The sequence below is a fragment of the Chiloscyllium punctatum genome, chromosome 15 (assembly GCF_047496795.1).
Source record: "Chiloscyllium punctatum isolate Juve2018m chromosome 15, sChiPun1.3, whole genome shotgun sequence".
In the NCBI taxonomy this organism is placed as follows: domain Eukaryota; kingdom Metazoa; phylum Chordata; class Chondrichthyes; order Orectolobiformes; family Hemiscylliidae; genus Chiloscyllium; species Chiloscyllium punctatum.
In genome coordinates this window covers 33,210,358-33,228,474 of record NC_092753.1, presented here as the reverse complement: position 1 = coordinate 33,228,474, position 18,117 = coordinate 33,210,358, and the positions used below count along the sequence as shown (strand labels likewise).

General features: G+C 40.3%; 1 protein-coding gene across 4 annotated transcripts in view; it reads right to left on the bottom strand.

The window, feature by feature from the left end:
- The window catches only part of b4galt4 (UDP-Gal:betaGlcNAc beta 1,4- galactosyltransferase, polypeptide 4), a 78,985-nt gene that overhangs the window by 47,719 nt on the left and 13,149 nt on the right, over positions 1-18,117 (bottom strand). For all 4 annotated transcript variants that reach the window (XM_072584917.1, XM_072584918.1, XM_072584916.1 and 1 more), the window contains exons 2-4: positions 9,860-10,263; positions 6,155-6,387; positions 4,429-4,616 (exon numbers count right to left, since the gene is read on the bottom strand). In XM_072584917.1, coding sequence (XP_072441018.1) covers positions 4,429-4,616; positions 6,155-6,387; positions 9,860-10,121 — 683 coding nt within the window. In that variant the 5' untranslated portion in view covers positions 10,122-10,263. The remainder of the gene's footprint in view (positions 1-4,428; positions 4,617-6,154; positions 6,388-9,859; positions 10,264-18,117) is intronic.

Here is an 18,117-nt window from a genome sequence, read left to right as displayed (position 1 = left end):
CTAATTTTCACCACATTGTATGCTTTTACGTTTGCTTTAATGCTTTCCCTGACTTCCCTTATCAGCTACGTTTACCTCAACCTTAGTATGTTTCTCTTTCCTTGTGATAAATGTCTACAGTGCGTTCCAAATTATCCTGAGAATTTGCTGTTTCACCATCTTCCCTGCTAGACTCCTCTTCTGGTCTCTGTAGTTACTTTTATTCAATTGTAAACCATCACATCTGGTTTATTATTAAGTAAATTAATTGTCCAGCTACTGATGACTAAACATAATATTGCTTCCCACTCCAAATGACTTCAAGTATATGATCCCTAATTGAACGAGTAATAATAGGGACCGAAATGCTGATGAGGATTGTGACATTTCCTCGTACACAAACACTGTCCGCACAAAACAAACACCTACTTTATAGCTTTAAGGTAAGAATCAAACATGGCAACAGTTAGAAGAGTAAGACAAAATCAATCCTTCTGTAGTTTATCTCTTCTCAATCAATTTCCAATATGCCTTAGATATCCCATCCACTGTGGGATCAGCTGCTAAAGATGGTCTGTTTGTTAAAAAGCCATGCTATACAAAGAAATATTTCTCAATTTACCTGTTGGAAACCTTCAAGTAAGTTTTTTTTAAAAAGCCAAAAGCTAGGCTCCAGTGACAGAGCCAAAGATGGCTGTACAGTTGTCAAATGTATAATGGCACATTACAATAGCAACTACAGTGGGGACAACACCGCACCAACAATAACAGCATTCAAAACGGACAAATGAGGATCATCTCACACCTCATTAGCGAAGTGTCCAGAAAATTACTCACCTAGAATTGTTACTGAAAATGGAGGGTTTGAGTTATAAGGTTGTATAGGCTGGAATATTATCCCTGGAGTGTGGGAGTTTGAGGGGTGACCTTTTAGAGGTTTATAAAATCATGCAGGGCACAAAAGAGATGAATAGCAAAGGTCTTTTCCCCGGTGTAGGGCAGCTCAAAACTAGAGGGCATAGGTTTAAGGTGAGAGGGAAATGATTTAGAAGGGACCTGAGGGGCAACATTTACACACAGAGGATGGTTACTGTGTGGAATGAACTGCTAGAGGAAGTGGTAGATGCGGGTACAGTTACAACATTTGGACAGGTCCATGAATAGGACAGGTTTAGGGGGATGTGGGCCAAACGTGGTAAATAGGACTAGTTTAGCTTGGGAAACTTGGTCGGTATGGACAGGTTGGACTGAAGGGTCTCCTTCTGTTTCGTTTGACTCGATGAGAGAAACTGTTAGATGCAAACATTTGGACAATGGGATCCTGGTTGAAACAGAAAATCTCAGAAATGATCTAATCAAATTACAATTGCCAAAGAGTGGCTGTCACCATATTTGGATCTCTGGCCAGTTGGCAAGAGGTGGTCACATAGCACAAACCAGTCCTTGCACATTTCAGTACCTGGTTTCCTTGAAGATCAGGACAAGCAAGCCAGACACTGAAGGAACAAGAACCTGGGTGGGTTCCTGCTCACACTCTCTTTACATCCACTCAAGTTTTTTAACTGTGGCTTCTGATGATAGTTGGATACAAAGTTTTTTTTGAAAACACAACCCAACACTGTCTCCAGAAGAGCAGAATTACCATCCACCTAGATCTGTGAACACACCTCAATGTCAAAAACAGCTGGACACAGGGTTCAGCCTGAAACTAGCTACATCGTAGCATTCAAAACCAGTACACACCTTCAGAATTCTGAAGATGGCATATCAGACATGAAACATTCAACTATTTCTTTCTGCAGACTGAGCCACCCTGAGTACTTGCCTTCCCACCTATTTGTGTGTAAGCAACAAACTTAATGATTGTACAGTCACTTTCCTGGTCCAAATTGTGACTATAAACTGTTAATAGTTCTGGCCCTAGCACTGATTCCTGACACATTCTACCAAATACAATGTAGCATCCTGAAATTGCCTCCTTTGTCAAAACCCTCGATTAGTTGGGTAATCCTCTATCCATGCTAATTTATAGCTCCCCTCTGATTTGTGTAAATGAACTAGCAAACAGGTCAAGGAGACTCTTCCAGATGATGGGAGCAGAGAGGAGTGCAGCACATCCCAGCTCCCAGAAGCCAAGAGCAGCAACACCTTCGAAGGTGAGCCAACAGTAAAGTATCAAGAGTATTTTCGTATGGAAGGTGGATAGAGGAAGGATGACTTTTATTGCAATTACTCAACGCGCGAAGTTTATGTACAAATTTGGTGAGGAAAGTAGAGCATTGAAAATAAAATAGGAAAATGTAAGATTGCCTGCTTTGGCAGAAATAACAGAAAAACAGAATATTCATTGAAATGAAGAGAGACTGCAGAATGCTGCAGTGCAGAGGGATCTGTTGTAAAGGCAGGTTGGTGCTCTAGGCAAAAAGGAAGGAGTACAAAAGGATATTTTACTACAGCTGTAAAAGGAACTGGTGAGCTCACACCTGGATAACTGTGTACAGTTTTGGTTTCATTTCTTAAAGGAGAGAAATAACATTGAAGTTTCTGTGGACTGATGAAAGGCCAGTCTCATAAGAAGATTGGGCCTAGACTCATTGGTGTTCTGAAGGAAGAAAAGTTAGTTTATGCAGCAAAGATTTTGAAAGGACTGATTGTACAAGTATTGCTCTCTTTCTGGGGAAATCTGGAAAGAGGGATCTCCTATTAACAATGGAGACAGCATACATTTCTTCTCTCAGTATTGTCAGTCTTTGGAGGTCGCATTCACAGAAGCAATGGAGACTGCTTCATTGACTACAGTCAAAGCGGAGTGGAGAGGTTTTTGACGTACATGGGAGTCAAATGTTTGGGAGTAGTGGACTTAAGGTTACAACCAGGTCAGTCACAATCAATGGGCTTGGAGATGCAGTAAGATGGAATGAGTGAGATGTGGAGAAGGTAGAGAGAGGTATGTAAAAAGAGAATGTGTGTGCAAACGAGGAGAAAAGAAAAAATGCCTTTCTGGTTGAAGTTTGTAGAATGCAATACAGGAGCTGTTGAGTGGTGGGGCAGGTGTAAAAGGATGGACTCTCAAATGAGGAGGAATATTCCCTCTTGTTGCTGACTGCCACTGAACTCTGGCATTTCAGTCTTATCCAGTGACGCTACTTACTACCAAACTTGGGCTGTTACCCTGGGGACCCCTCTGCTAGTGGGGGCTTATGGATGGTAGTGGAGAAAGAATGTCTACCTCAACCCCCTTACATTAACCAGAGACACAGGGAATTGTTTATTTGCTTATCTCTCGCTGATGTCAAGCTTCTGGAAAGAACACATTATGAGCTAGAGGAGGTACAAGTGAAAACAGAGATACAACTCACTGTAGGTGGTGTGCCCTGGTTTAAACATTCTGACAGTCCGCACTTGGCATGCCATTTAAACTGAAATTATACTGAACGCAGCTGATCATCTTTACAACCAAACAATATCAGAGAGTTAACATGGTCGGGGCAGCGTACCAAGGAGCACATGAGGGATTGCCCCCATCCAACAGGCCCAGCAATTAAAAACAAAGCCTTATCTAGTTAGTTAGGATTCTTCCCACTCATTTCAGAGTTGGTTCCAACTAAATTTCAAGATGGAGGAATAGTATGATTCCTCAGCCAGAGATCCTCTGCTCCACCCATTTCATTTCCTTTCGTATTTTTTTCTTCTTCTTTCTTCTTGCTTCCTGCCCTTGAGCTTACAGTAAATCATCACAGACTCCCGGTCTCAAGAACCTCAAAGTGACACCCAGCGCAATCTGGAGACTAGGTGTTGGCAGGACTGCAATTCTGAACTTTTATTTCTTCACTTTTCTAATTTATTCCCATAATTTTGTACTTTTGTCCCCAAGGTGGCACAAAGGTCTGTAATGCTGAAGGTTTTATTTCTTTATTTTTATAGTTTTTCCAAAGATTTTGTCTCCAAGATTCTGTACCTAGGTACCTTTGTATCTAAGCTGGCGCCATTAATGGTGACTTGTAAACTTTTCACTGTACTCGTGCGAGTACGCCTGACAATCAACCTAACTCTAGCTATGCTGGCCTTGCCTGCAATTCTTTCTATCTTGCCTCCAATACATCCTAACGGATTTGATGGCCCAACCATGATCAACAACATGCTACCTTCTGGAAAATGGGAAGTTAATGACTTAAATATTTCCAACCACTCCCATAACTTCAAATGCAAGTGTGTGTGTGTGTGTGTGTGTGTGTGGAGGAAATGCTCTTTTACGATTTCATTCTCTTGCTTGATAAATCAGAGTTGGAAAATTAACTCTGGCAGAGTGCTCTAAATTTTGCCTTTTTTTTAAGCTGAGGTTTCTCCAAGTCAACACACTAGCCTATTGGGATTATTGTACAACATAACAACGAAGTGACACACCTTTCAAACTACACGTCAAAAATCACCTTCAACTATGGCACCTACCTGTATCCAGTGGAATTCCGGCCTACAACAAGGTGTTTTGGTTCATGATCACAATGGTACAGATTGAAGTCATTTTCTGGTACAAGATCAACATCATGGAAAATGAAACAATCCCAGGGGTATTCCTTCAGTGCTTCCAAGAAGCCCACATTCAACAGCTTTGCTCGATTAAACACCCCATTACCAGCCTGAATGAAGAAAAGGTTTCTGTCAGCCAGGTTATTTCAGGAAAGGTACATTAAAATGTATAAAAACTTCCAATTTTCCCACTAATTGCACAGAAAGCATCTTACCTCCTTTCAATATTGCGAGATTGATATTGAGCTGCCTCAACAGTACACACTGAGCTTTATGATATCATTTATAAAAAGCTGAATTTGAGCAGTAGACTTACTGCAGCTCAAAATACTCCATTATATATTTTACTTCTAAGTGGCTACATTATTACTTCACCTTGAATTAAATACAATGAACCCACATCACTGTTAACTGGCGCAGTACTCATGAAAAAGTTTCCATTGAAACGTTGTTAGCGTGTCCAGCGGAGATTCACAAGGATGATCCCTGGAATGGTAGGCCTAATGTACGATGAACAGCTAGGGATCCTGGGATCATATTCATTAGAGTTTAGAAGGTTGAGGGGAGATCTAATAGAAACTTACAAGATAATTCATGGCTTAGGAAGGGTGGACACTGGGAAGTAGTTTCTGTTAGTCGGGGAGACTAGGACCCATGGGCACAGACTTAAGATTAGGGGGAGTCAATTTAGAATGGAAATGAGGAAATGACAGAGTGGTGAGCCTGTGGAATTCATTGCCACGGAGTACAGTGGAGGCTGGGATGTGAAATGCCTTCAAAGCAGAGATAGATCATTTCTTGCGAGACCAAGAACTTAAGGGATATGGGGAGAGTGCGGGTAAGTGGAGTTGAAATGCCCATCAGCCATGATTAAATGGCAAAGTGGACTCGATGGGCTGAATGGCCTTACTTCCACTCCTATGGTCTTATGGATATAAAAGGAACTTTAAAGTAACAAATGTAGAAGATGATGATTGGAATATGAACTACTCTAATAACTGATAAGTTGCCAAGGTCCATAGAGAAGAAGTTGATCTTCCAGAAAGCAAAAGAAAAGAGCAAATGTGCAAGAGAAAGACAGCAATGACAACGATGAGATGTTTTGTGTGAATTCTCTTACTGTTTCTTCTAACAGAGATGATTTGGAGATGCCGGTGTCGGACTGGGGTGTACAAAATTAAAAATCACACAACACCAGGTTATAGTCCAACAGGTTTACTTGGAAGCAAATAAACCTGTTGGACTATAACCTTATTTTTTACTTTATAACAGAGAAGTGGAAGTGGATAAAGAGGAAGACTGAAAGAAGTAAAAAACAAAAATGGGTAACAAAGTAGTGCAAATTTAAGCAGAGATAGGGCAGAGATACAGAATACACAAATTGAAAGAAAGCACATACGCAGATGCCCCTCAATTCCAGAAATGTAGAAACAAACAGACAAGAGAAAGAGATAGGGAAGGTAACAAAGATAAGCAAAACTCTTGTTTAGTTTTGGTTAGCAACTAATTTACCAGCAATAACAAAACATTTATGCATTCAGCGTGCAAGCATAATTTAATACTAGCATAAAGTATGTGGATAAAATTGGTGCATAAATACAAGACGATCAAAGTTCAGCTTCCTCTGTATGCCTGAGTAATCCAGTACCTGATTAATAATATATATCCCATAATCCAGAAGCTGCCGCTGTAGAAATGGATGTAAATGCTCAAGTAAGTACAGGAGATGTCTTTCCCGGTTCCTGTACGGAATCAGTATAGCAACACGCTGAAGAGCATGACATTCTTGCGGTTTGCACCTCCCTTCTTTCACTTTTGGGTTTCTTTTCTGAACTTCTTCAAAGGTTAATTGTGCATCAAATTTTAATGCTGTTGCACCACCTTAAAAAAACGGAATCAAGACAAGGAACAATATTTTTGATAGTAATCATATCTTCTTTAACATTCCACCTTAATAAAATTAAGCAGTAATTGTTCTCAAATTTTATTAGAAACAATTGCAGCCATGCAACACACTCTTGGAAGGTCAAATGTTGTGCTTCTCACACTTCATAATTTCAAAAATATCTTTTCCTTTTAATGCTAAGATTTGGCATGTCTGCAGGCATTCCATTTACATGAATGCTGGCTTACGTCATTAGAACAATTGGGAATCTACACAGGAACTGGAGTAGATTATGCAGCCATCTGAACCTATTCCAACTAGATAATGCCTGATCTGCAACTCAATCCACTTAATGACATTTGATCATAACCCCAGATATCGTCACCGAATAAAAATTGCTTATTAGTACAGAACTTGAACATTGTTTAAAAGAAAAACAGGTTACCAAAGCTTTTCAGAACAAAAACCAAAGAACTGAATCTCATCCACCCCAAGTTATAGCACCACAAACCTTGTACACCCTCTGCGCTGATTTGGTACATCTCCCCACCTGTGCACACAGCAATAGTTGTGCCAACCACTTTCACCTCCTGCAACATCTGCCTCTTTCCTATTCTGAGTAAACAGCCCTAAATAGGGAAGAATGTCAAGATGGATGACGTACTATCCACAATTCAGCTCCTCATCCATTATGAGACTCTGACTGCCCCAAGCAGGGCCTGGCCTGATATCAGAGCCTGTCCTTGACCTAATGTGTTGGGGAAGTGAGTGAAGGCTATCTTCCTTAGACTTGACTGTGTCCTACAAACAACTATGACAGGCTTCAGGGCTTTCTGTCTGTGCTAAACATCAAGGCCAGACAGTTGTTATATGAGCTTGGTATCTCTGGGTCAAAGCATACAAAAACAGGCAATGCAATCTAAGATACTGTAAGTTAAACAGTGAGAGTAAACACTAAGAGAACAAGCAAACAGTCCCGAAATGTAGTCTGTTCCTGAACATGATCTGGGTGCAATCCCAAGTACACAGTGACATAACCATTGCTGTAATGCGACAGTAATCAGTAACACCTGAAGTGCAGAAGCAGCCTGTAAATGAATCGGAGATGTAAGTTCAAGGTAGGACGCTGACACACAGTAGCTGCCAATGTCCATGGACATAGTCTGTGTGTGTGGCTGGTGCCCACGAGTGTACTCTGAGATGTTGGTGCCTGGTTTTCAACATGGAGGTCATTTGGTGCAAGTGGCGAGTTGATTCTGCAAGGAGTTTGTTTCATTGCCTTTCCTGCCAACACCTCCCTCCCAACCCCCAACATGTTGCCAGAGAAAATCATAACAAAATGGAGCAACTTGCTCCCAATGAGTCTTGCTGTACTTGTTGCTGGATTCTTCCTCACATCTCATTGCAGTCCATGCCACCCAGAATGTCTCACACATCAATTTATACTAGAGCATAAAATAGAGCCGATTGGTTTGCAAGTTGCAATATTAGTACATAGGTCATATGCCCAGCAATTGAATCTCTCAGCCTTTAGCTGTTCAAAATGGCCACTGCATAGACCTTACTCAACCAGTTAGCACTTGCAAAACCCAAAATAAAATGTCTACTGTTAGATACAATACAATGCTAAATTTGCAAGTGCTTCCTAAGTTTGAGAGCTTATTGTTACTCAAAAAACAAATTTGAGTGAATTATGGGCTGGACTAATTGTCTTTTTGACTCTTGCTAGAACAGCCACACAGAGAATAGGTACCTATACATGAATGCAAACAAAAGAAATTTGTGTAAGCCTTGTACCTTTTTTTGAATCAGGGAGGAATCATTCTCCATTATGAGTAAAAATCCCCTTTCCCTTTCGTGTAACTTGTGATTGTTAGAAATTTGGCATTCTTGCATTTGTCCTGATATGTGCAAAATGAAACACTTCCGTCACTTCAGTTCACTCTTTTGACCAACATAAAAATCTATCTCAAGAAGTCCAAGTGACCCAGCATCCACAGCTTTAAGTGGTATTGATGGGGAGGGGATGCAATGGAAAGAAATCCACTTTTTCACTATATAGTGTGTGAATTTACTCTCAATTGATCTGGTTCTCATTTTAGAATTCTACCTGTTTGTTCTAGGGGAATAATTCAAAACAATCAAGTTTCTCAATATTGACTCTAACAATTCCTTTTATTTACTTAAAAAAAACTCAATTAAGCAACTCCCTCAACCTTCATGGCATTAGCTGTGACTAAGTGGGTAACACACCCACCTCAACAATGAAAATGACGAGGAACTATAACATGAAAGGACTTAATTGGCATATTTATATATTTCCTTTTGTGACCTGTAAAGGCAAGCTTTTCTTAATAATGATTAATTCCTGGTTCATGAACTTCTCTTACTTCAACCTTACCTAGGGGAGAAAAAAAGTGATTCTTACCTCATGCAATTAATTTAGTAATCACTGAGAATATTAACTATCTCACAATGTTCACTGCTATAAATGAGTCAGCATTTTACATTAAAGCTCTGAAAGTTCCAAAAACTTAAAGAACAAGCAAGCAACCTAACTTTTACATTTTTTAAAAAATCCATTCAAGGGATGAGAGTGCCAGCAGCTAGGCTAACAGTTAATGTCCATTCCTAACCACCCTAGAGGGAGAGTGGCAGCAAGCTGACTTCTTGAACTTCTGTGGTCTTTGAGATATAGGATGCCCACAATTTCTAGGATGTAGTCCCAGCAACACTGAAGATGATATATTTCCAAGTCAGGATGATGCATGGGTCGGAGGGGAACTTGCAGGTGGTCCATTTATTTGCTTCCCTTGTATTTCTAGATGGTATAGATCACAGGTTTTGAAGCTGCTGTTGAAGGACCCTCTTTGGAGATGTTGCAGAGCATCTTGTGGTTAGTACACATTGCTGCCACTATGCATCAGTGGTGAAGGCAGCGAATGTTGAAGGTAGTGGATGGGATGCGAATCAAATGGGCTGCTTTGTCAAGCTTCTTGAGTGTTATTAGAGCTGTACTCGTTCAGGCAAGTGAGGCATATTCCATTAAAGTGTTGTAGATGGTGGACAGATTTTAGGAGACCGGTCTCCCAAAGTTAATCCCTGCAATGTTCCGAGCCTCTGACCCTCAGAGTAGCCACAGTATTTATGTGTCTGATTCAGTTCAATGTCTCATCAATGGTTAAACCCTAATACGTCAATAATGGGGAATTTAGCGATATAATGCCATTGACATTCAAACAGCAATGGTTAGATATTCTCTTGTTGGACATGGTACACACTTATGTCAACTTATATTTTCAAAAATACACACATGCATCTTTTTGCTTGCCCTACATATAAGAACGAAAGTGAATCCACAGCTAATGCTCGTCACCTGAACTTAAGTAAATACCACACAATGAAAAAAGGTCACAAATACCTTCTTCCTCTTCCAAATACTATATATTAAAATTTCCTAATACTTACGTAGGTAAGGTGATAGAAAAGCACACAGTGGAAGACTTGTTGGAGTTGGGGTCACTGGCTGTGGTTTTTGTGGACCTGTTGATACGATTTGAACTCCAGTCCATCGTTGCACTTTTTGTTCCAAGGGTTGTGGATTTACTTCCCACACGAGATCCTGGATATTGTGAGTTACTATCCAAGTAAGAATAGAGCCAAGACTAACAATAATTAGCAGCAGCTTCAATCTTTGAGGAAAACTGTAAGTTCCAAATTTACAAGCCATAGTACAATGATCAAAGTTTAATGAAGGCAATAGCTTATTGACTAATGATGTGATTCAATTTGGCAGGAGACTGCGGGTTCACTGCCTCTTCATTTAGTTGTTTTCTTGCCGACAGCATACTTTGCAGTGCTCGGGATCCAACCTGGAAGATAAAAGGAATATAATAATCTATTGGCTCAATCCACATTCGTTAAACAAAACCTTAGATTGAAAGGAAACATATCTTTTGAAACTTGCAGTAATTAACAGAATTAATAAGGCTTTCTCAGTACCAGCACCAACTTTTGCTATTTATGTCAGAATTTAAGAGAAGGAACAAAGAATCACTGAATCATTTTTTTAATATATTTGAAAAAGAATCCGACATCTATAGGGCCAAGTAAACAATCATATTCACGCATGCAGGTATTTTTTTCTTTTTCTAGTCATACTTTCCAGTAGCTCACTAGTCCCACGATGAACAAAGTAGACTTTTACGACCTTTGAAGTTGGCTTTGTGGTTCTCCAGAAAACAGTCAACATTTTGTGATTCAAAAACAAAAGCACCATTACATCACAGCCACTATGACAGTGCAGTAAGAGAAATCAGAGGATTGCATACAAAACAAAAATGACTTCTTAAAACCATGCCGTCACTTTCATATCACAGAACAAACAAGTAACTTGATCATTTTTCAAAGGAGTGAAAATCAGATGGATGAATGCGTACATTTGTCAGTACATCTTCCATGTTATTAGCCACTGCAGCCTCAAAACAAGAAAATCTGAAAAGAACCGCACAGTTGCCAAACTTCCCATGAAGTGACCCTCAAACAACCTTGGTAATTCTCTTAATCCCATCAACTATAATCATTATAATAGAGTGAAAAGACTACATAAAAGCAAATGTCCCAATTGTATTCAAGTCTGAGTGACTTTCCATGTCACTCAAGCATCAAAATATTGAGGTTTTGAAAAATGTCCTTCAACAAGTATATTGTGGCTTGTTGCAGCTTGCAGAATCATGGAACTGCTCCAGCACTCTGGTTGTCACACCTTGCTCTCTAAAGAAACAATTTACCTTAAGCCATTCCTTCAATTTCTCCTCATAATTCTGCACATGCTTTCTTTTCAGATAACAATTGAATTATCTCTTTAATGTCTTCATTGAACCCACATCTCATCACACTTTCAGGCAATGCATTTGAAATCTTGACAAACCGCTGTATATGATATAAAAGGTACATATATCATTTATTTGGGAATTTAGACTATAAGGTTAGGTAATATAGATTATATAGCTTCAGTTCTATGAAAAAGTGTGTTTCTTTTTAAAGAGGTCAAAGAGTTATAGGAACTGAAACTGAAGGATGTAACATAAGTCACATAACATCTTGGAAATTAAGTGTCTAGCTAGAAGTTTTTACCAAATTGAACCTGTATGACATTCAGAGAAAACAGACAAGGAGCCATAAGCAGTTTGAGATCAGAATTAAATTTCCAGTTCAGAAGAAGAGCTTCACCTTAACAAATCTACCTGTCCTTCTGCTAAGTCCCCAACCTATGAGAGCTTTTGTAAGGGTTTACAAGTCGTCAGGACGAAAAAAGGGGTTTGGGACATCAGAACTGGAAATAACCTCTAGGCCAACCAAACTGGTAAAACCATAAGACATTGAAGTAAAAATAAGCCATTCCATCCATGGAATCTGTTCTGCCACTCAATGACATTATGTGTAATCTTCAACTCCATTTTCTTACCTTTTCCCCATAACTCTTGATTCCCTTCCTGATTAAAAATCTATCTCAGCCTAGAATATACTTAATGACCCAGCCTTGAAAGCTCACTTTAGAAAAGAATTCCACAGAGAAGAAGTTTCTCCTCATCGCTGTCTTAAATGTACAACCCCTTATTCTGAGACTATGCTCTCTGGTCTTAGACTCTCCCACAAGGGGTGACAACCTTCCCGCATTTACAGTGTCAAGTCTTCTAAGGATCTTTTATGTTTCAATAACATTGCCTATCATTCTCCTATATTGCAACAAGTAGACTCAATCTACTCAACCTCCCTTATAAGACAGTCCCTCCATGCCTGGTAGGCAAAAGTGAGGACTGCAGATGCTGGAAACCAGAGTTTAGATCAGAGTGGTGCTGGAAAAACACAGCAGGTCAGGCAGCATCCGAGGAGCAGAAAAATAGACATTTTGGGCAAAAGCCCTTCATCAGGAATCATAAACCCTCTTTGGACTGCTTCCAATGCCAGTATACCTTTCCTTGGAAAAGGGAATACTGTTTGTAGCCTTCCAGCTGTGGTCTGAATAATGCCTTGTATCATTTCAGCAAAACCTCCCTATTTTTACATTCATTCACCATTGAAATAAAGGCCAACATTTAATTTGCCTTCTCTACTAGTTGCTGAACTTAGATGCTAGCTTTGTGATTCATAGACAAGGACTCCCAAATCCCTCTGTTTTGTCACTTTCTGCAGTATTTCTCCACTTAAATAACTTAGTTCTTCAAATCTTCCAGAGAAAAATTGCATAGCTTCACATCTCCCCACATTATATTCCATCTGCTAAGTTCTGTTTAACCTGTCCAAAACCCTCCGCAGTCTGAGTCATCCTCACCACCTGCTTTCCCACTGAATTTTTGTGTCATCTGCAAACTTGGTGATCGTACGTTTACTTTCCTCGTTGAAGTCATATTAATGTGTATTCTAAATAACTGTTTCCAGCACTGAACCATGTAGCACATCAGTAGTTACAGGTTGCTATCAAGAAAATGCCCCCCTTATCCAACTCACTGACTTTCCCAATCCTTTATCCATGCTAATATATACCTCCAACACCATGGGCTCTTATCTTATTAAATATATAATATGTGGTATCTTAGCAAACACCTTTTGTAAACATAGCAATATTGCATCCTCAAAGAATACTGGTAAGTTTGTCAGACATGAATTCCCTTTCATGAAGGCATACGGACTCTGTTTGATCATGTTATGCATTTCTAAATGCTTTACTATAACATCCCTTGCAACAGATTCTAACATTTTTCTAACTGACATTAAACTAAATGGTCTAAAGTTATCTGATTCTTGTCCCCGTCCCTTTCTAAATAAAGATGCATCATAGGCAGTTTTCCAATCCTCTTGGGCTTTTCCAGAACCTAAAGATTCCTATCAGTATACTCACCATCTGTGTACCTACTTTGTTTAATATTCACGATGCATTCCATCAGATAAGTCTTTATCCCCATTAGTTTCTCTTTCTCTCTGGTGATAGTTGTTGCATTTATTTTCTGTCCTTTTCCCCTTGAATATTCAGTAAATTTTGCGATGATATATGTGTGTTCCACGATGAAGACTGATTCAAAGTATTTATTCAACTCTTTTCTGGTCCTCCATTATTATTTCCTCAGCCTCATCCGCTAAGTGCCTCTGTTAACAATGGCTTTTCTCTTCCTTTAGACTTTTTAAAACAGCTTTCGCCATCCATTTTGGTATTACTTGCAAGTTTACTCTCAAATTTTATTTTTTGGTTGTCTTTTGTTCAATTTTAAAATTTTCCTAATCCTCTCTCTTATCACTAATCTTTGCCAAAATTTACCTGTTTTTTAAAAAATCTGATGCTATCCTCAGCGTTCGTAGTTAATCATGGCTGGTTTATTCCCCCTCCAAGAATCATTCTTCCTCACTGGAATATGTCTTTGCCATGAGCCAGGAACTATTTCCTGAACCATTTTGCTGCTAAACTCCCTTTTCCACTCTATTCCAGACAACTCCACCCTGATACCTTTACAGTTACCCTTATTTAAGTTTAGCATAGTTGTTTCCAATCCAAGTTCTGCCCTCTCAAACCGAGTGCTAAATTCTATCATGTTATGGTCACTGTTTCCGAGGGTATCTTTTACCCGGAGATCATTTTTTAAAAGCTTGTGATTTCAAATAAACACATTGGACTGTAAGCTGGTGTCATTGGACTTCTGACCTTGTCCACCCCAGTCCAATTACGTCACCTTCACATCATAACTACATCCTATCCAAATGACATCAATTGCAGTTCAGTTCCAATTTCACCGAACAGGATGCAACATGTCATTCCATTTGTCCCTTCTGAAGTTTGCAAAGACAAGTGTCACTGACACATGTTTTCAAATAAAACAGTATAACCACACAAATATAAAACTGCTATGGAATAAGGCGTTTACTTCAATAATAGGGGACTCACTGCTCAATTAAGATAGATAGTTTGCTTGCTGCAGGCATGCTCTATCTAAAAACCAAGCAAAAGTTACAATACTGGGGCACTTACTTATACATATCTTCACTAACAAGCGCAGTTTTCAGTAGTAATACAGGTTCTTCCAAGAAGGCACCTATATACCTCTTGATCTAAAGCAGGTCAATATTGGTTTTGGTACGCTTCCAAAACCAATGGCCCGAACGTTGCCTCAGATTTAAAGGTGGGACACAAAAAACCTGCAGATGCTGGAATCCAAGGCAGACAAGGAGGCTGGGCGAACACAGCAAGCTGGGCAACATCAGGAGGTGGAGAAGTCAACGAAGGGCGAGGCCAACACTACAACGGAGCAATTTAGTGCAGCAACTTCCCAAACTCACAACAATTCCCGGAATCAACAGAGATATTTTACAAAACGTGTTCACGATTTTATCACATACCCCAGGAGCAGGTGGGTCTTGAATCAGATGCTGAAATCTGGAAGGTGTGGCCCAAATTAAACAAAATTACCTTGCTCCTCTGCAGATCGTATTGTAACAATACCATTAGATAGACTACACAAGCTGCTATACACACTGACTAAACAATCCAGGAAATGGCTGGTGCATTTGGGTCTAAATGAATTCTAACAGTGAGATAATCATAATTACTGCCATCTAACCCCTTTGGCGCTGATAATATGATCAGATGGAGTCACATTCCCTCAGAATTAGGTTGGGGATTTTTTTTTAAAAATGGTTGGCTCTTATCTCTGTTTTAAATCAACCGGTTTTTCCTTCTTTTTGTTTGCTCTCTGTAATGGATTTAAATCAAATTTATACCATCCTGCTTTAACGTCTAATAATCTCAGTGAAGATTGTTCAATACAACTGGGTGGCACAGTGACTCAGTGGTTAGTACTACTGCCTCAGAGCATCAGGGACAGGGCAACTGACTGTGTGGAGCCTGCACATTCTTCCCATGCTTGAGTGGGTTTCCTCCAGGTATTCAGTCTTCCTCCCACAGTCCAAAGATGTTCAGGTTAGGTGGCTTGACCAAGCTAAGTTGCCCACAGTGTCCAGGGATGTGCAGGCTAGGTATGTTAGTGATGAGAAATACAGGGCAGGGTGAGTCAAGGTGGGATGCTTTTCAGAAGGTTGGTGTGGACTTGATGGGCCAAATTACCAGTTTCCACACTGTAAAGATTCTATGACTGGTTAATTTAGCTACACTTTTGCTGGCCCCATTCACAAATACACAATCCATGCAGAATGTGTTATAAATAGAATGACATTGAACATTGCCACTCAAAGTCTTGAAGGGTAGCTGTAAAAAAAATCAAGACCATCGTTTTTAATAATTTTGGATGAAAAGTGGTTTGATTCTAAAGTCTGCTCCTCATTAAGTGAGGAAAGCACTTCACAAATCTCACCTATCCAAAACCTACTCTATTGCATGGTCCGAAGAGACACAATGTACAAAGACCGGTGCAATGGGGGAAAAAACACGCCCAATGCCACCCTAACCCTGATGGCCACCTTTGTGTGTGGCTGCATCAAGCTGTGCGTGGATCCCCGGTACGCAAACACCAAGTGTCACTACGTACTGAGGTTCTACCTGTCCCCGGTGTTGCGAAGGATGGGCCTGGCCTCGCTGCCGCAGAACGCTCCGAGTAGTTGGACCGTTCCGTATCACCTGTCCTTCGTGCAGAAATTTATGAGGAAAAACACCTTTGACCACAAGTCCATCAGGAAGTGGTCAGCACGTAGTGTCCTTGAGACCCTTTGGGGAAAGGAGAGGGCGGATCCTGTCGAGCAGTTCCCTGAGCAGACTGTCAAAGCCATTTGGCAGAATGCCTCATCGCCAGAACTTTCCAACAAGCACCAAGACGTGGCTTGGCTGGTGGTGAGAAGGGCTCTGCCTGTGAGATCCTTCATGCACACCCGGACTCTCTGCCGCACCGCACACTGCCCTCGAAGTGGCTGCGGGGGGGACGAGACTGTCACACACCTCCTTCTGGAATGTGCCTATGCAGAGGAAGTCTGGAGAGGAATGCAGTGGTGCTTGTCGAGGTTCGTCCCGAGCAGCGCCGTGACGCGGGACTCCGTACTCTGCGGCCTGTTTCCCGGGACTCACACCGAGACGAACATTAACTGCGCCTGGAGGATCATCACCTCGGTGAAGGATGCTCTCTGGGCGGTCCGGAACCTGTTGATCTTCCAAGTGAAGGAGTTGACCCTGACTGAGTCTTGTAGACTGGCACATTCCAAGGTCCAAGACTACGTGTTGAGGGACGCGCTGAAGCTTGGGGCAGCAGCCACCAAGGCGCGGTGGGGAAAGACCACCGTGTAAGATCGGCCTGCCTAAAGAAGAACAGGGGGCCCATGCGGACGTTTTTTGGGCTCCGCTGATGCCTCAGCCAAATATATGCATAAGATTGAGAAATGCACAGACCTGTATATGACAATGATAAATTTGAATCTGTGTTTGTAAATGTGGACATATGTATGGCATGACCAAATGTACAGACCATCAAATCATTTTATGAATAAAGTATATTTTTGAAATAAAAAAAATCCAGCAACAATTATGCAATTATTATGCAACTGTGGTTACATTATCTGTCAACTCTTGCAGGTGATATTCTTTGCATAGTCATAACCACGAGAAGCAAAATAGCCAAGAGAAAAAAAATCACTGGTGGCTGTGCTGAAATAGCAGAAATACTAAACCATTTAGCTTCAGCAAAGAAAGAAAATGTTGATCAGATAGACATGACATTGGAAGTCAAGAAATGATGTAACCACATTTACAGTGAAAAGAAGCAATATTAAGTAAACTAATCAAAGAAGATGAAACCCCAAATCTAGAGGCAAACATTTTGAAAAGAATCCAGGTGATAGATTGGGGACGTACTGTTAAACAGACTCAAAAGTTCATTAGAGAAAGGTGTACTGCAAGATGACTAATGGATAGGTAACAGCACACCTGTATTTAAGAAGGGGGATACAGATGTTCAGGGAATGTCGATCAGTCAGATCAGCAGAAATAATGATGAAATCTCTACAAAACATGGAAGTGGAAAAGCATCTAAAATCTTTAAATATGAATAAAAGAAAGAGATAAAATGGAGACAAATAAAAACAGCTACTTTTTGTCAAAGCACTGCAAAAGGACCTGGACCTACAACAGCAACAGTCTGAATGGAGTCCTTTCGCCATTTCTTGTTGTTATTAGTATAAGATATAGTTGAGGCAAAGACGCATTTAAGGGAAAATAGAAAAGGACAAGAGATGGGAAGAGGGTTATTCTGATAAAGCTAAAAATCACAACACCAGGTTATAGTCCAACAGGTCTTTTGAAAGTATAAGCTTTTGGAACGCTGCTCCTTCATCAGGTAGCTAGTGGGACAGGATCATAGGACAAGAATTGATAGTAAAAGATTATAGTATCATATACTGATACGATATATTGAACAAATCTAGGTTGTTCTTAAGTGTGCCATCTTTTAGAATGGGTTGCAGGTTTTGATTCATTAATATGTAAATCCCAGAACTTCTTAAAAGTCATATTCCTGGAGATAGTTTAAGGTTTTATAAATAAAAAGGTGACATCTCAGCTCAGACAATGCATTAAAGGTGCGAGGTTAGAGTCTGCATGCATTCCAATCTTCAGTCAGACTGGTTCTACTTCCAAAATAGGAATTTATAAAATGTCACATGGACTGACTATGTGACTCCAGACCCACAGCAATGTGTGGTGACTCGCAACTGCCCTCTGGGGGCAATTAGAGATGGGC